Below are 19,855 nucleotides of genomic sequence, written 5' to 3'. Positions count from 1 at the left end.
TTTTTTCCTGACATAGCCCACTGTTACCACTGTAAGAACTAGAATAAATGAGTCTGCTTTTAACGTCTATATTATCTGTGTCAGGTCTGAAGATTTAACCGGGCACAGTCGGATCAATTATCACAGTAGGCTTTTGGAACTGCTTTCACCAATGCTGGTTCCCTGCAACTCTTACTCATGTGAATCGTCCCATTAAAGTCAACAGCTTTGCAGGATATTCTCAATTAAAACACAGCTGAGGATAAAACATCAGATAATATTTGTAAGAAGGGCACATTGCACAGGCTGGGTTTACTTTTCAGTTCAGGAGAATGTCAGTGTCATAGTTGCTAAAGCAAGGCCTGCAAGGCTCTCTGCACAGATTGCAAGGAGATTTTACACTGCTCCATCTTCCGAATTCAGCTGCAGCTGTATTTTGCTGTGTGGCCCCCAGGCAAAGGTCTCATCTATTAAGTGGCATTCACCAAGTAAGATATTCTGCACTTCAGTACCACCCAGTTTGCCTGTTGCTGTTCCATTATTCTTAATAACTGGGTGTAATAAATGTTGTGTATAATTTGTAATGATCGCATACAGGTTTGAAAAATATTGTTGAACAGTTTATTGTTGAGTTCCTTAAGACGGAAAAATTAAAACGTTTTTGAAAGACTAATTTACCTCTCCTGGAAAAAACAGCTGAGCAATAAGATCCTTTGCTATTTTGCCATGATGTGATCCTGAAAATAATCCAGGTTGGGATGACATCTCGGGACATTATTAACACTCAGCCTTGATATAATGAAGGTCTATTATTTTATGAAGAAAGATTTTCTGGGGTTTAAGAAATAAAATCATTAGAAAACTATGGGCTCTGCAGGAGGTAATGAGATTAGCTCCACACAAGGTCCTGCAGAGTTAAAACTACTCCAGATGCAAGAAAGGCTTAGCGATTCAATGGAAATTTCAGGGTACAATTAATCTGCTCTAAGGTCAGATAAGGGCTATATGTTTTCTTTACCATGAAAAAAATCAGTTGATAAAATCTCAAGGGGATCCTGTCAATGCAAGCTTCAAAGGAATGAACAACATAAAAACAGTTTTCTTGTTATGATTCATAAATATTTACCTGCTTTAGCAAAGGCCTTGGAAAGTAAAAACCATCCAGGAAACTGTGCTCGTAAAGTGTGTGTGAAGGAGAAGCCGGTGTATCTTGTTCCAGGACTGAAAGGCAGACAAATTACTGCACGGTAAAACTGAGGCTGACCCCTAACCCGCGAGGATGTTAGCGTACCCGCGCAGTTCGCTGTCGCAAATGCGTATAGGAGCTAATTGGGAGCAGCTCGGGACCAAGCGCTGGCGCGGAAGGCGATGGCAGTTGTCTTCAGCGCCGGTTGGCTGGGGCCCAGCTGCTCATGCACAGCCCAGGGGTTGGTTAGTCACGGGTCTCTGGAGGTAGGAGAATCATGGTGCAATGCACCCCGAGTCCTACATTAGATCATAAAATGCTTAGGGTGTGTTTTTCCCATTTTTTATTTGCTACTATGCGCAGTCCCCTTTCCAGGTCAGTTGGTCTCCCTTCTCTTGCCAGTAAAGGGGAAAGAGTTGCCTTCTGACAGTGGTAAAGGTCTGGAGAGATCATGAAGAGGAGAGGATGGATGGTCTAGAGGATAGTGTGCAACTCTGGGATTTAAGAAACCACTCCTTGGTTCCCAGCTTTACATTCTTGCTATCACTACCTCTCAGCAGTAGCGGTGTTACGCCTCCCTCATGATGTTAAATGCATTTATTTTCACAGTTACCTCTTTGAAGTGCTCAGATGTGATTGCAGTGGACATCAGGCACAGAACAAAGAAGGACCAGAGGAAAAAGAGAGAAGCCAAGATACATCTCTCTCAGTAGAGCAGAAACAGCTTGGCATCCTGGAGAGGAAGGGAGGGCGAGCAGGGGGCGGCCAGCCCTGCTCCGGAACGGGTAACCGTCAGCAACATGAGGTTGCATGTCGCTTCACGTATTATTCAGCGCAAACAAATCCCTCCTTACCCCCACCTCTCTGCGTTGTACCCAACGGGAATTTGGACCAGCAGGAAAGTCCCTTCAAAGGCGGGGAACCGAGGGGACACTGCGGAGGCGAGGCGGGGCGGTCAGCACGCCGCCGGGGCCGGGCGGGAGGCGGGCGGCAGCGCTGCGGTGCCGGGCGGGGGCGGCCCGGGGGCGGGCCGGGGCCGGGCCGGGGCCGCCCAGCCAGTGGCGCGCCTCGCCGCCGCTTTAAATGATTTGGAGGGCTGCTGGTGGCCGGGGCTGCTGCTGCTGAGCCGTGGCCGCTCGCCGCATCCCTTCCCTCGGCGGGGCGATGGCGGCGGGAGCGGGGCCGGCGTGCCTCTACCTCTACCTGTGCTGGGCGCTGGCCGCCCGGGCGAGCGGAGCGACGGAGCCGCGGCTGCAGCGGGGCATGTGAGTGGGGCGGCGGGGCGGGGGCTGCAGCACCGCCCGGGCGCGCCGCCTTTGTCTCCGGCGGGGACAGGGTCCCGGGGTGCCGTGGCGCCGTGGCGGAGTTCCCCCGCTCGCTGGTGAGCGCGGTTCAACTCTGCGACGGAGAAAGTTTAGCTAGGTGCGCCTTCAACTTCGCCGGGTTCCCCCCCGCAGCGTAGGTTTCCGATCCGTGGAGTTGGTTTTGAATGGTTACCCGTGAGACTTGCAGCCCCGGAGGGAAGGCGGGCGGGCTTGCTCGGCTTTGATTCGAGATCTGAAGGGAGCTTCAGAGAGTGCATCGGTATCACTGAGTCTGTTTCTTCCTTCTCACTTGGAAACAAGCGAACGGGCGGCAGAGCTGAGCCTTGTACGGCTGCACCAGCCCGTGCTTTCTGAGGGGTTACGGTGAGCTTCACCTGGTGGAGAACAGTAATAGAAAAAATCGGAGTAATAAAATGCAAATCCAGTCAGGAGGAGTAGGGACCACGAGCAGACAGGGGTGGGAGCGATGGGAAGCATCCATCCGCAGCTGTAAGCACAGCTCCTTTGCAGACACAAAGGAGTTAGGGCCACATGTAGCCGTGCTGCTGCTCTTGCAGGAGGAAGTTTCTATGAGGTGTTCTGCCTGGCATGAGCAACAAATGTCCTTTGTTGTAAATGCAGTGTAACGTTTTTGTCAAGAGGTAGTTTTCTGGGCAAATTCTGAAGTAGAATAGGTGAGAGCACGCACAAAATCTTACGGTTAAAGTTTTTGCTCATTGAAATAGAAAATAAAATTGCTGGAAACTGCTCCCTTCTTTGTGTTGGGCACCTTTTCCTCTGCAAAGCTCCTCTTGTGTTTTTAAGGAATGCCTGTTCCCCCTTCCCCACCCCCCAAAGCAACCTGGCAACAGCCTTTTCAGATGTCCGTGTATACCCTGATTTCTAACCTCTTTGCTCTTCCTATTTTTTTGACTTAATCAACTTCATCCCACCCTTTTATAATTAATTTGTCTTGTATTTGGTTTCAATTTAGTTATTTCTTCTGTCACAACATTGAAATTTCTAAGCCTATTGCTCATTGGTTTATCTGTGCAATACCATGTAAATATATGTATTTACTAGTAGTGCTTTTAAGGTGGTTTATATGACTCGATTTTGCTGGAGCACTAAGTATCCATCACAATGTTTAGAGAAGTCAAGTTCATTTTCTGGTAAAGCATTTTTTTGTTTTTAAAAGTGCTCTGTGTTTCTCTCAGGCATGCTTCTTGCTCTCTTTATAAGCAGTTGCTCTACTATGAGGAAGAATACTGTTAGCCTGCATTAATCTATTTGCATTTGGCATATCCATAATAACTATGATTCTGCACTTTTGAAGCTGGAGGTGGTATTAGCTGCGAATTGCCTCCAAACAATTTTTCTTTGCTTTTACCTTTTTAAAGATTGCCTTTACCTTTTTAAAGGTAGTGTCACTGGAAGAATATAGGAAACATTCCTGTCTGGAAATGGAACTATATGAGAATATTACTGTTGGGCTCGAGTCAGTGGGTGCAGCAGTGCACTGTTAGCCAGCGGCAACCAAAAAAACCCACCCAAACCCTCGTACCTGTGGCAGAGCCTTGGGTGCTTTTCCCAAGAGGCATATTCCTGCAATTACTGTAATTCTTATTGCTTTTCTTGAGCTAGGACAAGTATAAGTATTACTCCAAACTTACTTTACACTATTTGGGGACTTTACCTTTGATGTAAACAGAAATACCAAAAGTCATTACTCCTTAGGAGTAAGCCTGCCAGCCTTCACCAAGAAACAGTGACATGTCCAAAAGGACACTTTTCATCAATGGCCTTTTTTTAGTAATTCTGTTTTGTTCTTTTGACATTGGTCATCTCCAGTCAATGGGATAAGAACAACAAATGTATCCCTTGGAACACACCGTGCCGGGTGCTTCCTTTAGCATTTGCTGTTGTTGTTTTGATTGAGATCTTATGTGGCTGATATTCTTCCTAATTGTTTTCATTCTGCTGCTAACATGAGTATTTGCTGCTAGCTAAAAATGCAAGGGATCTGTGTGGATGTTGGTATTCTGCTTCCAAGCCCCCTGAGGAGATTTAATGTAGAACAGATTATAGGATGACTAGCTATTTCCATCAACTACGTTTCCAGACAATTAGCCCTTGATGATCTTGTATTAGAACTTTAGAGAACACTGGAACGACCAGAGAACAAATAGGCACTTTTCATTGAAAAGCATGCTATTTAGGCCTTGAAATGAGGAATTAACCATCTCTCATCACAGAAAGTATGTTTTTTAGCAGCTCACTTTGCAGTGAGCTCTGTAGTTCAAAATTAGGGCATATAATGACATTCTAAGTGTGGTTATCTCATGTTGAGTTTATTTTCAGGATCGTGCTTCATGGAAGGCTGGAGGTAGTTGTGGGACAGGGCAGAAATAAGACCTAAGAGTAGAGGGCTTGAGTTGCTGTCAGACATGGTAAATCCTCTCCTAGAGAAACATTCCACTGCAAGTTTTAGAAGTACAGATGTTTGCTCATAGCTATATAGGACAGAGCAAAAGGCAGGAGCGGTTATGAGGTATGTGCTAGGAACCCCATTTGTGCAATAAATATTACTTTTCATAGTTAGGACTGAGACATGGCTCGAGAATGGATTCTTCTCTTCCCAAGTGATGCATGAGTGAGGACTTCTCTGAAAAAGTCACGAGATAAACTTTGTCCCTGCCAACATTAAGCCCGTTGAGTTGCTCTGTGGTTTTCCAGGTCCAGCATGACATGTAAAGGGTCTGACTGCGTTTTAGAGGATGCAGTCGCAATCTTGCAATAAAACTATTTTCTTTAGGTTTTTTGACTGCTCAAATGTTGCAGCTGCATATTTTTACTCTATCCATAAGCAAGTAAATTTGGTCACATTCCAAGGAACACCTGGATTTAGAGCTGGATTCCTGGCTGAGTAACTGTTTTCCAGCTTCTTCAATTCTGTGGGGCACTGTAGGCTTACTTGTGCTCCTCCAGATAAAGCATATTCCCAAAAGCAAAATCTAGCATTCAGATGGTATCTGCATTTACAACACTCAAGCAAACGTGGTCCTTTAACTGAGCCAGTGATTGGGCTACAGAGATAGAGGACCAGTGTTGCACTGTGTCTCACTGCAAACAGGTGTGGTTGTGGACAATATTTCAAAGTAATATAAATAACTTTTTTTTTAGGCAAGTAGGTGTCATTAAAAAGGTGAAGTCCACTTTTTTGAGGACTGGAATGTATTTCAAAATAAACTACTGGTGTACAAAGCATTTCCATACGAAGAGAGGCATCTGAATTTTGATTGCTACAGTGGAACAAATTGCATGTCACTTTGAATATGTTGGAATGCAGTGCAGAAAACAAATTAATGCAAAAAAAAAAAGCTTCTATAAAGTATATGGCAATACAGCTTGAACTTGGAGCCTGGAGTTTTGTCATAATACTGTCCAAATGATGTGAAAAGTAGGTTGTATAATCATTTCTTGGTGAGAAATTGTCTCAGTATATTGGCTGTTTAGCCAGTACACTGTATTTTCACCTCCAGTGATGCCAATTTGCAGGTGTGAGCAAAGTTTGTATTCTTAGTGTTAAACAAGGGCTTGCGGTGTGTTTAGTTTTTGGAGCAGAACTGAGTACTGTTGTAGAATCGCCTTCCGTTTCTTCGAATGGGATATCATATCTTCACAGATTTGGTAGTTAACAAAATATTGCCGGTTTTCTAGTGAAAATAGGACCTGATTTGCCACTGTGGTGTATTTAAATTTGTATCATACATTAAGATCAAGTTTAGTCTTTGTTATCAACTCTTTTTAAACCTTGGTTGAAGTGGTGCCGGCAACCCAGAGTCACTGCCAAATTCTGATTTAGACTACTGAATTTTACCTAAATTTTTTTTTTCAGCTGAAACCTCAAGTACTTCTTCCTAGTCCTGTCTGCCTAGGATCTGGTTGCAGTAAACCCTGAGTATTCTTGAATGGTAGCTACCTCCAGCCTTTGAGGCTTGGATAGTGTGATTTTTAGTAAGCATGGTTTAAATACTTTGCCATAAAAGTTATGGCAGTCTTGTCCTGTCTTGTGTCCTGTTCTGTGTGCCCCCCCCACCCCCCCCTTTTAATATCCAGTAGTTGTTGCTAGGAAAGAAAAATAAATGTTGAAAACTGAGGTGTTTCTCATCTTTGTGAATGTGAACATCATGCTGAACAAAAAAGTCATTCTAGCCTGTGCATTACAGTATCTTGCCACCAGATAGAGCTCATGCTGGTCAGCATGATAACACAGAATCACATTTTTCAAGAGTTTGCAGTTAAAGCCTGTTTCAGAGTTTCTAGAGGAAAATTAAATTTGAATTTAGTCTTTAAACAGATGGTAAAGGGCTCTTTTCTCCCCCAGTATATTCATTGGCAGGAGACTTAAAGATAATGAATGAGTGTCATCATGCTGTAGTTTTTTTTCTTGACTTGTGACGTTTTCCTGCTCTTCAGGAGAAAAATGAGATCAAGACTTCCTCCTAAACTCTGAAATAGCCATAAGACTGAAAATACATGGTCATAAAATGTGATAGCCTGAAGTTGCTGTATTTATCAAAGATGAGCTTGATCTTATGATTGACTGTAAAATATTTTCCAGTTTTATAAATACCTCTTTTCATATCAGAGACATCACATAATGTACCTGCAAGAGGTTTAGAAATTTGCCACCCATAATCACAATAGCTTATAAATACTGTATGAGTCTTAAATCTGCAAGTTTAAGGTAGGTAAGCCCCTGCTCCCGTTCACTTTTAATGGATTTGGCTTCTTAAGTTACTCTTCAAAAATGCGCCCTAAGAGGGGGGAACTTGTCAGTGTTTCTTTAGGCTTTGTTGTGCTGCATTACAAAATGTTGATACAGTTTAGTTATTTATGCACACATTTATTAAGTGCATGTACCGAGTGCTTGCAGTATTTCTGATTTCTAGGAAAACAGCTTGCTTTTTGCATTGTCTTCTTTCTTCTGCTTTGTTTGTATCTAGCACTACTGATTTATCATAGTTCTAGGCATGCCATGATCTAGATAGGACAAAGAACATGGAACATTTTTAATAAATTTGAAGAAACCTCCTGGTGCGGAAGGGTAAGATTATCTGGTAATGTAAAACCTAGTCTTTGGATGACTTGTCAGCAGAACCTCCTTTGATGGAAGCGACGCTTTGGCTCTCAGAGGGTTAACAGACCATATTGCAGGCTCATGTTATTCACCAATTAAATACCTTCTCTCTTTGAACACAGTTAATAGATTTCCTCCTTCTGAAATTCAAGCCTGTTATTGCTTACGTTCCCTCTAAAATCTATTGCTTTTAGTTTATTTCTGAGGAGAAAGAAATTTCCTTTCATTACTGCTAAATCAAAGCATTTTAAAATTGCAGACTGAACATATGTAGTCTTGGTTTTACACTTTGGATTCCATGCTGGTTTTGGTTTAAAACTAGTCATTAATTGTTCCAGAGGTAAACTTGAGATTTTTGCCTTTTGCGCAAGCAGGTGTGTGCTTTCAGATATAATGCATACACAAGCTGAGCTGTACATTTAGTTGCATTTCTCTCGGTGCCTTTGACCTGTGGATGAATATTTGATCTCATGTGTGAAAAGATAAGTGTTATTGAAGTCGGAGTGCTGACGCTCTTTTTTGTATTCTTTTGTAGAAACACCATCCTGCCTTTCTTTTGTAAGTCAGAGCAGAACTTGGCTCAAATTGTTGCTTAGGAGAGAACACCATGTCCAGACTGTGTTTTTATGTACACAAATTAATTCAAATTGAAAATATATCATAATATCTTGGGCTATGCCTGCGGAGGAGGCTTTATAAGGTGCATTGTATTGGTTTATAACAAAAAAAAAAAAGCCCTCAAATTACAAAACACTTATGTAGTTTGGGCCTAGTCTTTTCAGGTGAGAATATTCCCATATAGGAAATGAGTTTCCATACACCTCAACCCTTACAATACTCTTCAGCAGTTATCCTTCTATTTGTAATTGCTAGCGCTCTCCCTGCCTGACAGATGCATCATCAATGGTGAAAAACACGGTTGCATGAACTTACATCTTATAATTGTGTTCTTCATGAGGCAAGGCCTGTCCAGCTTTATTTTTTTGTTTGTAAAGTAACACCAGGAATCTGTGGGTTATTTAGAACCTCAGCATAAGTTTCTAATTTGAAAGATACAAATGTTTGGTGAGGTTTTTTTTCCCCGTTTACCACTGTTGAACACTAATCCACTAATGCGTGCTTGTTAGTTGCCATGTTGTTTCTGTGGCTAGAATTCATAAAATATTTAGCTCTACCAAAATTGCTTAATGTTTTTAAAAAAAAAAAAAATCAAATGGGCATTTGCATCAGTGGTATCCAGCTAAGGATTTATAGGGGAGTAAAAGACTTGGAATAGTTTAACACTTAAAACGTTGGCGTGTAGGGACTTTTCTTGCATATGTTACATGTTACTTCAAAAGTAAGCTTTCAAGAAAAGAGGTTTTGGCTCTAAACTGTTAAAATCTGACATCCACCACAAAAGCAGTGAACAATTCGTAGATACTGGTTGCCAAACTGAAACTGAGGATTTCACTACCGTCTAACTAGTTTCACTGTCAAGCAATGTGGCACTTGCTGTAAACCAAAATGAGCTTTTCCTCCTTATGACACAAGTGGTATGACATTTTTCAGTGATTTTTATTTTAATATTTTAGCATCAGGTCCTCTTGTGCCTTCTTGCCAGCAGAAGCTCAGGTGTGTGTACCTGGCAGATTTACTGGGGTGGCTTTTATTAGTCACTCTTCTGCAGTGGTGTGATAATTAAGATGGGTGTAGTTAATGCAAAATGTTATCTAGAGATGACTGCTGCTACTTGAGGCTTTCTTCTTATAATTTCACATCTTTATAACACTCAGTTTTGTCTGAATTCTGGACAATTATTTGCTTTGTCTTAACAATGAGTATGTGCAAACTATCTCTTAGCCTCCTTATATGTGACCTCCCGTATGGTTTTCTAATTACATTAGAGTTGGATCCTTGGGACAAAGGTCCTTAAATGGTCTGTAGAGCCGTCTGCATGCTAGAAGGGTTTGTTGGTGCTGTGTGAGTCTCGGCAGGCCTGGTCGCTGGCAGTGATGCTGGCACTCTCCGGGATGCTGTTCTTGAAGTCACTTGTTTAAAAATAACCCCAGCGTAGAAATCTGTGGAGGTGCGCAGAAGGCACCTAACAATAACAGACATAATGGACTTAAGAAGATGCTACTATCAGGTAGTCTCTGCAGTTGTTGTACTATTATTTTGGTAGTGAATTTTCTTTGTTTACAATAAGATTCATGCCAAAGATCCATATTCTGGGATAATCAACTATTTTGGATACAGTAAATAAAAGTAATGCACATGCTTCCCTGAACATGAATGAAGACAGGTATTTGGAGGTTATCAGAGTTGTATGCCAAAGTGGTGATACTATATTTGCCATCCTGTGGGTCTGTACTTTGATTGATGCCTTGCCTGATCCTGCAGAAGCCACTTAGCGCCTGCAGAGGTCAGCCAGTAGAAGAAACTATAAAACTGGATGTTGCTGGCAACTGAGGCGATGTGACGCTACTTTAAAAAAAAAAAAAAAAAATCAATCCTTGATTTAAAATGGAAAAAAAGGTGACTTGGCAAATCATAGTTAAATGATCTGGATGTGCATGTTTATCTTCTGCTTTTCTTGCTAACCAAAATAGATTATTCTGTCTTGGGGGAGGGAGGAGGATAGTTAAATAGAAGCTAAACGACAGATGCTGAACTTTGATAGCAGTAGGAACTAAAAATCTTATTGTTGTTATAATAGCTGAGTGTGTAATTAATCATCTCATATTGATTTGCTCTTAATTTAGATGCAGTGCACAAAGGCTGAAAGAACTCTCATGTTATTTAGCTGCTCCATCTAATCAGAGAGCGGATGTGAATAAGACACAGCAGTGCATTAGTAACCTGTGGGGTTAGGAGAGTCTTCTGTGGTGGACCTTCGTCCGCAGATCCAGAGAATAGTAGTGATAATGAGACCTAATCTAAATGAGCTTGGTGCTTACAATCCATATCCCAAAGGGCATATAAACATCACAAATATTGATACAGGATCAGCAGAGAGCTGGGATTGATTAGTGGTCAAGGGAGCAGGATGTCCTAATTGTCTCTGGTAGTGCTGATTAATTTTATTTGGGAAATGTGGGGAAATGAGCCTTAAAATAATAATTAAGGGTAGAAAGGAGAGCTTGGCACTTTAAAAAGGAAGAAAAGCCTCTTCTGTCATTCCAGCCTTTTGTGAATTATTGTTGCTGTTAAGCAATATATATCTAGAGACAAAATTTATCTTTGTTTCTACATAAATAAATATATATAACTTGTTTGTTGGACCTTTTGTTTCTGTGGACTATTTCCTAATACGACTTTTTTTTTTTCTGTGTTCAGATGAAATTTGCTTTTCTCTCCTTTCCACTTGATATGATATTTATAGCAAACTTTTTTAATCAACATCCCGTTTGCATACAACATCATGTTGCTGACCTTTTCTCCTCTACAAGGCAGCATGTTTCTGCATGGTGCCAACCTGCCTTTCTAGAGGTCTCTTTTCTAAGAAGTTGGGGATATTTTGCTTGGGTGGTTGGAGGTGTGAGAAGATTCAGACAATCTTCTCGCCTGAGAAGTTTCTAGCCAAAGCCGTTGTAGCAATGTACAACTATGTTCTGATCAACATCAGTATATCTCTAGAGCAAAACCACTGGTTGTCATCACAGCCATGGAGAATTTAGCCCTGATTATTATCTTGGTTTCCTTAAGGAAAGTTCTTATTTGATCTTTTCAAAGTAAATCTGGAAAAGCATATAGACTATGCTTTTCTAAACTTTTAATAACGGCATAAAAGGAGGGAGCACAGACCAATTAGTGGTTTGAAAATACAGAATACCACCAAGTCACTTCTTACGGCAGGCTTCATCTATTGACTATGAAGATCAATAGTGTTCAGGCTGCAAATTCTTCAGCTGAGGCAACGCAGGCTACAACATCTCATTTTTAGGAAGATGTTAACAGCCTTCTGGCTTACTGTAGAAGGTGGTGTCATTCACTTAGTCTCTGTGGAAAGACCTAAAATCAGACAGCCAAATCATTCTTTGCTTCATAGTCATTAATGTTTTGATTTAAAGTTTGTGCTGCTGAAAGAAACCTTTAGGGATATCTTGATGTATGTTTGCTCTCTCGCTACCATTAAATCTACCTACCTTTAGCTTCTTGATTTGAGCTGGAAAAAAATGGATTGATAGAATGAGTGATTTAATTTTAATTGTCATTCAAAGAGCCAGGTGTTAGGATTGTGCTAGGCAGAGTAAGAAAATATCCTTGTCACAGAGATATGATGTACCTTTTGAAATGGTGGAGCTGTTCCCTTTCTAGCTCTTGTGTGTTCAGTTGTCTTCCCTTCTCCTCACCTCTGTCTGCCCCTTTTGGACCACATGTGCCAGGAGTGTGTGCAGAAAGCTGCCTCTCTGTGCCGGCAAGCAGATGGCCCGTACCTGTAACTCTCTTTTCCTTTGCTATGTGAAAGCCATGTCCATCATAAGAGTCCCATCTATTGCTATATAAAATGATTTATGTTTGGGTGAGTGTGTGTAAAAGAGGTAGCTGCACTGAGATCCTTCTCAGACTTGCAGAATCATGGGCAAGGATAAAACTGCAGAGATGCTCAGTTGGGAGACTGTAGATGTGCTGTTTCTATCGTCTGTTCTCTGCCATGAGTTGTGGGAAGGCTGCAATCCCTTCTCAGGGCAGATCAGTTGAGGTGATACTGGTGGTGACGACAGCTTGAGGTGAAAGATGTAGAATTGCAGCTCAGGATGAACGACCACAATTGCCTGTAACTCACCGAAGACTTCAAGGATGCTGTCTGTATGTCCAAATGCTGTGAAATGCTGGGTGAGTGAGACCAGAGTTCATCGAGCTTGTGAGCGGCTTCCAGGAGTGGGCAGCAAATGGCTCGTGAGGAGAGTAAGAAAAGGGTGAGCGTGCAGTGAGACTTGGCCTGAATAACTGCCTTGGCCTCAGTAACTTGAGGCTCAGGGACTTCCTGAGCCAGGTTTGCCATCTTGGTATTTAATAGACCTCCGTGGGTACTTTTTTGACTGTATCTTTGTATGAAGATACGTACTCCTTTTTAAATTCTAAACACGGGAATGAATTATATCCTGCTGGGAGATGCTTTTAATTTTCTCTAAACTTTTCCTGTTGTGCAGTGGTTCACAGGCATCACAGCCGTATGATTAGCCAAGGCTGCTCTTGCTTCACGTTGGTCTAATTATCTGTTCATTAGAATCTTAAGTCTGGAGCTGGAAGTGTGTAGGATGTCTTTGTTTAAAGGGCAGTCTCCTAATGCAAATATTAAAAGAGCGCTTTCCGTCTCGCCCGAGTCAGACTGACAAGCTAATAATAGCCTTCGTGTTAGTCTTGGCTAACAGAGAGCATCGGTATAAAAAGGTTTTAAAGGACTGGTGTATCAATCAAATCATAGAACATAATATACATTTGTGCGTTTTGCTTGTTTTAACACTTAAACTCCCATTAAGAAATATTTTCTGAATGCAAAGGTCATGGGAGTGAAAATGGAGCTCTCCTCCTCTAAATATACCATTACATCCACTTGAGGTTTCAGGTTAGTCTTAGACGGCCTCTAATTAAAGAATGCCATGATACAAGACTGTACTTTCAATAGTTGTAGTCTTGTTCCAGAAACTGTTCTTAAATTTGTAGGTAACCTATCAAAGAGCAGTGAGTCAGATGGCTTAAAAACTGGTGTGTTGACTGTGTGTGGGGGGAGTTGCGAAGATGGCTAATTGTTGGAGAGGGCATGGTTTTTTTTCCCAGCTTTGCCAGCAGAGGATTACATGTTATGCAATTGCTGCAATTTAATTATAGTGTAGGAGAAGTTTTGATATCTGCCTTTAAATTATCCCCAGGGCATCTAGGAGGAATGGCTTACTTTGAATAAATCTTAATAAACCTATGACTTTATGCTGCTGGCTTGTTTTGTTCTGTGAGCGCCATTTGTTCCTATTAACTATATCACAGAAGTCAATACAGCTATTCCTGGTAACAGGGCAATATCACATGAGTAAGAATTTATAGGATGGGCTCGGTATGTCATTACAACAATTGTCAGCTTCTCTCTTTTATTTATGGAAGAGCGATGCATATGAATGTACCTTTATCTGGAAAGTTTTAGGCAATTCTAATAAAAGGAGATATGCATGAATTATCAGTACACGATGTTCTATTCACTAGAGGGAGAGTCATTTTAAAAAGCCTGCTAAGTGAGGCATGGTTGCTAAGTAAGGCGAGGGTTTTATTAGACCAACTGACGTAATGGAAAAAAAGCAGGCAAGATTTTGGGCATACAAAGACCTCCTTTGGATGTGAAACAAACGGCAGACTTTGCGCTAAGAATGGCTTGGGAACAATTGCTCTGAATTTAAGCTAAATATGTTAAATGGTGAGGTAATTTGAGAGGAAGGGGTAGCTGGGACATGTGGGAAGGATTGCTAAGTAATGGAGACGACATGGGGACGTGGAGGAAGGGTGGCTTCTGGAGGAGTTTAAGGCAATCTGAAATGATGCTGCTGCTGTCTTCTGGCTTGCTTCATGGTGTTGGTAGCTGTAGCTGGGGCGAACTCAAGCAATGGGAAATAAGGAGCAATATAGAAAATGGACTCGGCAGTGGAGGAGAAAGAACATGTAGCAGCGTGGGAGGGATGTCCACTCCAAGTGTGGTTTAGGACCATGCAGATGAGCAGTTCCTCCAAGGCCTGGGAGAAGCAGGCATTCTAGTTCAGGAAACTCGTTTCTGTCAAGATAAGGTTTTCTAGTGCAAATGTGAGAGGATGTCCCCAGTTTCCCCTCAGCTGGCGAGCTGCAGTACCTGTGGGAGACCTGGCTGGATTTCCCATTCTGGGTGTGCTTTGCATGACCACTGGCCTCTGTGGAGTACTGAGGGTCTTGTGCACAGTACTGGGAATCTTGTGGGGTGGATTTGATCTAGGCAGGCAGGGTTTCTTCCAAGTATTTAGCTCAGCAGTAAAAATGATCAGGCTTACAGTATTTTTTTTTTTTGTGCTGCACAGGCTTAATTTAATGATGTTTGTAAACTACCTGAAGAGCTGCAGATGAAAGATGTACTTTTTATTAGAAAGGCTACCTTGCATGGTGTTCAGCCATAATAGGGAGCTGTAAAGTACTTTGGGCCTCTGAGATAAAAAGCACTGTAAATCTTGAATGAGATATTAACAATATCCAGTGTAACTAATGATAACTTTAACTGGCAGGCAGCTGTTGGGCTAGAACAGTTATCTATCTTATTAATGTGAACACCCCCGTTTTCTAGCACAGGCTCACATTCATACCTCCGTCGATTGACAGAGGAAACGAGTGTGTGAGTACGTCTCCCTCTTTGTTACTCTAGCCTGAAGAGGGGTCTCAAACTGAAACCTGGGGCCGGACTTGTCTGCTTAGCCTGTAAGACACAACTGCCGAATGTTGGTTACCATTTACTAGGGCGGGTGTACAGGGTCCCCGTTTGCCTCCTGTGTTTTAGTCATTTGAGGCTGAAGTTTGAAAAGTCTCATCAGCTACAGCAGGCTGTCTTGGGGAACTGATGATTTAATTATTATGTTAACAATCTGTAAACTACTCAAAAATTTCATTTTTGTTACAGTAGGCTCCTGCCTTAAAAGACAACAAACCCCTCCATGTTCTGTGGCTTTAGTTAGACCTTGCATGTTTTATGTAGTTGTTTTCTGGCATGCAGCATTTCTGAATTTACACCAGGGCAAAGAAATCGGAATAAGGCTGGCAGAATCTCTGCAAAACCATCAACATGTAGCCTTTTTTTTTTTTTTTTTTTGACGCTCCATACCTCCTGAAATCCTGCTATTTTTGTAACTAGGGCTAGGTAGCAGGATGAAGATTACATGTCATCCTACAAAGCAACACTTTTATTTTGGTCTTGTTATTTTAGGAATAATCAGCAGAGAACAAAGATACTTCCTCTTATGAATTTCATGTGCTTCCCTGAGGGGACTGATAGCAAAGGGGGACTCTTACAGAATATATGTTTTCCACAGCAATAGTTTAGATAAATCTTATCTGCCCTTGAATCAACACTACACTTTCCATTGACTTGCATGGAGCCTGAATTTCATTGTGTATTTGGTTCAGTTTACGTACTGTTTTCGAAGGCAGGTGCTGTGTTTTCATTCTGTGTGTATAGAGGCTGGCTATTCAGTAGCTTTGAGCTGTGGAGATCAGTACCTAGAGCTGCTAAGTCTGTAATTCCCACCCTGGCACGTCAGCTGGAATCGGGGCTGTTGCATGTACAAGACCTAGCGGGGAGGCTTCTAGCGGTCTTGGTGTAGGAACAGCCTCTCGTCTTGGTGTAGGAACAGCCTCTCGGGCTCCCTCATCTTGGTCATCTGCTCCTCAGCTTGTGAGTCGCCATCCTTTGTCAGGCAGTGCCTCACCTGAAGGGGTTACTGTAGGCTGGTGCTATCGAGAGACGGCAAAGAGCGTCTGCCAAGTCGTCAGGCAAATCCTGTTCCAGCCCTTTAGCTCTCATTTTCTGGGAACAAAGTACAATCGCGTTTTGCTGGCTGGGCCATTCATGTAAAAATTGCCATCAGGGATGTGTTCATGCTCGTGACTTGTGCAACCAATACATTAATGAAATCTTGGCTCCATTAATGCCTGTGGACCGTTTGCCACTCTGAAATCATGAGATCATGATTTGTCAGGTGTTTAGGGATACTGTATTTTTAGCCGTTTGATCAGTTCAAGGTGAAAAAAAAGTCATAGAACTGCAGTATTTTTAAATAGTAATATGAAATCTGTTTCAAACTTATTAACTGTTACACATAGCATAATCGTATGTATATTTCTCTAGACTTATAAATTTTGTGCTAGAAATAATAAAGTATATCTTTTTCTTTTCCTCAAGGCCAAATGTCTGTCCAGTGTTTGAGTTGGCACTGGTAGGACACCAACAGCCATGTGTTCAAGCCTTTAGTCGTATGGTCAAGATGTGGAAACAAGGTTGCACGGGGAGGAGGTGGTGCATGGGCTACGAGAGAAGGTAATATATCATCTATCGTTATAAATGAATTCTGTTACTGAACTTAGTGCAAATTCTTTATAACTCTTTTTTTTTTTTTTTTGAGAGAGAGAGAGAAAAGTTGTAAACTACTTCATCTGAAATATGTGTGACTTAGTTAGGAATATATTATGTCCTGGTGAGACTTCAAGTCTGTTATTACTGAGCGGGAAATGTGTCTGTCTTCTTTTCTGTGTTTTGGGTGTGTCATGAACGTCTTGGCTGGCTTTAGATCACAATTTTGTATTATCAGAAAATGCTCCTATCTCATCCTGTTTCAGGTGAAGTCCAGCTGTCATGTCATCTCCTTTGAAAAACTGAACTTCATTCTGTTTCTGTCATGTGCTTAGAACTGATGGGAGGAGATCCAACTCCCCCAACAGCTAAAACCAAAATTGATTGCAAAACAATATTGCTCACCTTTGACTAGCCTGAATACAAATTCGTCAGAAAATATGTGAACATAGTATATTAGAGCTATTGGATGTTATCAGGATGCATTTTGATATATTTGCTTCATTTTTAACAGGAACTACTGATAAAGGCTGAAAATAATGTATAGCAAATATGACGTATGAGTAGTTTGTTACTGATGAGAGGTGAATAAGTGGAGTAGAAGTTGTGATTGTTCTCTTAAACTTATTCTCTTCGAAGGTCTGGGTACTACACAGTTTACAAGCAGGTGTACAGAATGGAGCGTCAGACTGTCTACAAGTGCTGCCCTGGATGGGTCCAACATGACAATGAACCTGGCTGTTTGCACTGTAAGTTGGTGGCCAAACTGTGACAAACCAAGAGAGATGATATCCTTAGGCCTTACTTTCCTACTGATGCTTACTTCCAGAAAGAAAGGTTTTGTTTCTTGCTATTTATAACTGGGATTTCCAGTTATAAAGAGGTAATCTATTGATGGGGAAAGAAACTTCTTTTAAAAATACAAAAGCTGTCATAAAAGTACCAAGTATGGCTAATTTTTAATCTAAACAGTGGAAATTGAATTTCTTTTTGTGTCGTTGCAGCAGTTTTGTGCCAGCCTGGCTTTGACAGGCCAACCAAACTTATTGCTGTTACCCAAATTATGCAAAGAAATCTGCTGCAAGGCATTTGTTTCTTGGACGTAGCACTCATTACGGAGTCTGACTGGTTTTGGCTTTTTCACTGCTGCTGTTGCCATTGAAGCAATTGTGTTTCTACCCTATGGTTCTCCACCTGTTGAGAACCTATTCCTATCAGGAATTTCTTATCGTGATTGGATGTTTTCCTAAAAGATGGAATTTAATTTAAACAGTAAGGAAGCACTTCAGCCACTGTTAACAAGACATGAGTAGAAGATAGCAATTTACTGTTTAGGTTTCTTACTGTTTTGTCAGTAATTGTATTTTCTGTATGAAAGTTAGCATCTGTTCCTATGCATTTTTTTAATCTTCATACCATCTTGAGGGCCGCATTCAGAGAGCTTGCCTTATGATTGTCTCTTTGTATTTAAAAAACAAAAACAAGCCTGAGAGGTATTCCTGTTAGTTTCAGCTTGAATCTACATATTTAGTGTGCACCTGTTTTGTTGTAAGAAGTCAAAGATATATTTACAATCTGTATTTTAATCTCTGGTGTAAAGGGATTTAATGCCTTTGAGCACCAGTGGCAATATAAAATTATTTTCTTTCTGAAAGAGCAGTACAGACTTGCTTTGAATTCTTTAAGGTACGGAAGTAGTTGAGTTATTCTTTTATATTTGAAACTCTTTGCAAGTTTGGCTCAAGTATGTGAAATTTAACTTATTGTAAATAAATAATGTCCTGCCTTGGAGGAAGGGAAGTATTGTAATTCCCTTGGACATATATAACATCGTTTAGTATACCAGTGTTACTTAACCATTGCTGAACTATTCTCTAGCAGTTCGTCTCTTCTTTCATTCTGGATTCAGGTAGTGCTTTGAGTCCTGAGAAACTGTCTTCTGCCTCTGAAACATCTTCAGGTTAAGCTGCATTATCTTAGTCTTATTCAAGTTAAATTTCTTTGTATCAACATGGTAGTTATACCCATGATAACAAGTTCTATTGCAGTCTAACCTTTCCACTTAAATGAAAACTGGATTTCTTGTTTGGAAGTTGCTGTTAGAGCAGGACTATGACAGGAAGAGACAATTCTGGAGGATCCTTGGCACAAAACCAGCAAAAAACCGCCCTGTTCCATTCTGTTTCTGTGTACTAGTGCTGTGCACTGTTGGCACTTGCTTCAATGGAGGGAAATGTTCTGAAGCAGGATCCCAGATGTGCCAGTGTCCTGCAGGATTTCAGGGTCCTCGCTGCCAGTATGGTGAGTCAAATATAAATTGTCTCAAATATATCTGGTGTTTGGGTAAAATGCACATTTAACACTATTTGTTAAAACATGAATATTTTATTAACGTTGACTTAAAATTAAAGTTGCCTCTGCTGCGCTCCAACTGGTTATTTGGTCATTGTCTTATTTTCCAGAATTTGCCTTTTTTGCTATTAAATTTTAACAAATCAAGATGAAAAATTAATTTGGTTGATATCAGATGAGTTTCTGTAATGGATAATACCACTGAATATCAGCAGAGGTGTCCAGTGGAATATCTTTCTATTGCTTCTGAACTTGCACGTTCTTGTAGCACTCTTGCTAAATGTCTCAGCATTGCTTTTACCCTCATGAGAGTAAATTCTGATCAAACCAGGTTGGACAGTAGGTAAAGAATGTAGCAAATGAACCAAATATATTTATTCATGGGATTTCTTTTGGTGCATCTGAAAGTAGGAAAGCTGGTTTTGCAGATCGCTACCAAATATTTCCTAGTATTCTTGAAATGATTTATGCATCAATCTTTTATTTCAATAACTGTGTTCCAGCATATTATAGACTAAATTCTATGTGGCTTAGACTATCACCCACTCTCAATGGCAATCTTTCTCTCATACGCTGTTTCACAATCTGATAAATTACAAGACAACCCATTGTGGCTTTATGTGAAATAAGACTATCACATACTGTGTAAAGCTCTCCAAAATTATAGAACTGCATCCATTTGGCTTCTTAATGGGGGGGAGAAAGTCATTCCTTCAGAGTAGGCTGTGATTGGGATGAAGGATTTCTTTTGTATTAGACAAATGATAATTTCTTTTTCAACTGAAGCACATTGTGTTTTGTTCAAAGAAAGGCAGACTTTTGAATAGTTAGGTTTTTCA

The 19,855-nt window shown here is 41.1% G+C and overlaps 1 protein-coding gene across 1 annotated transcript in view; it reads left to right on the top strand.

The window, feature by feature from the left end:
* Nucleotides 1–2,329: 2,329 nt before the first annotated feature.
* Nucleotides 2,330–19,855, top strand: part of LOC309593852 (uncharacterized protein) — a gene marked incomplete at both ends in the record, with an annotated part of 202,307 nt that continues 184,781 nt past the window's right edge. Inside the window, 4 exons of the mRNA XM_082318985.1 lie at nucleotides 2,330–2,430; nucleotides 16,497–16,631; nucleotides 17,304–17,413; nucleotides 18,861–18,965. Coding sequence (XP_082175111.1) covers nucleotides 2,330–2,430; nucleotides 16,497–16,631; nucleotides 17,304–17,413; nucleotides 18,861–18,965 — 451 coding nt within the window. The remainder of the gene's footprint in view (nucleotides 2,431–16,496; nucleotides 16,632–17,303; nucleotides 17,414–18,860; nucleotides 18,966–19,855) is intronic.

The sequence above is a fragment of the Platalea leucorodia genome, assembly GCF_965183815.1.
Source record: "Platalea leucorodia genome assembly, chromosome: 8".
NCBI classification, from domain to species: Eukaryota; Metazoa; Chordata; class Aves; order Pelecaniformes; family Threskiornithidae; genus Platalea; species Platalea leucorodia.
Note: the sequence above shows the minus strand (reverse complement) of the source record. Positions and strands in the feature narration are given on the sequence as shown.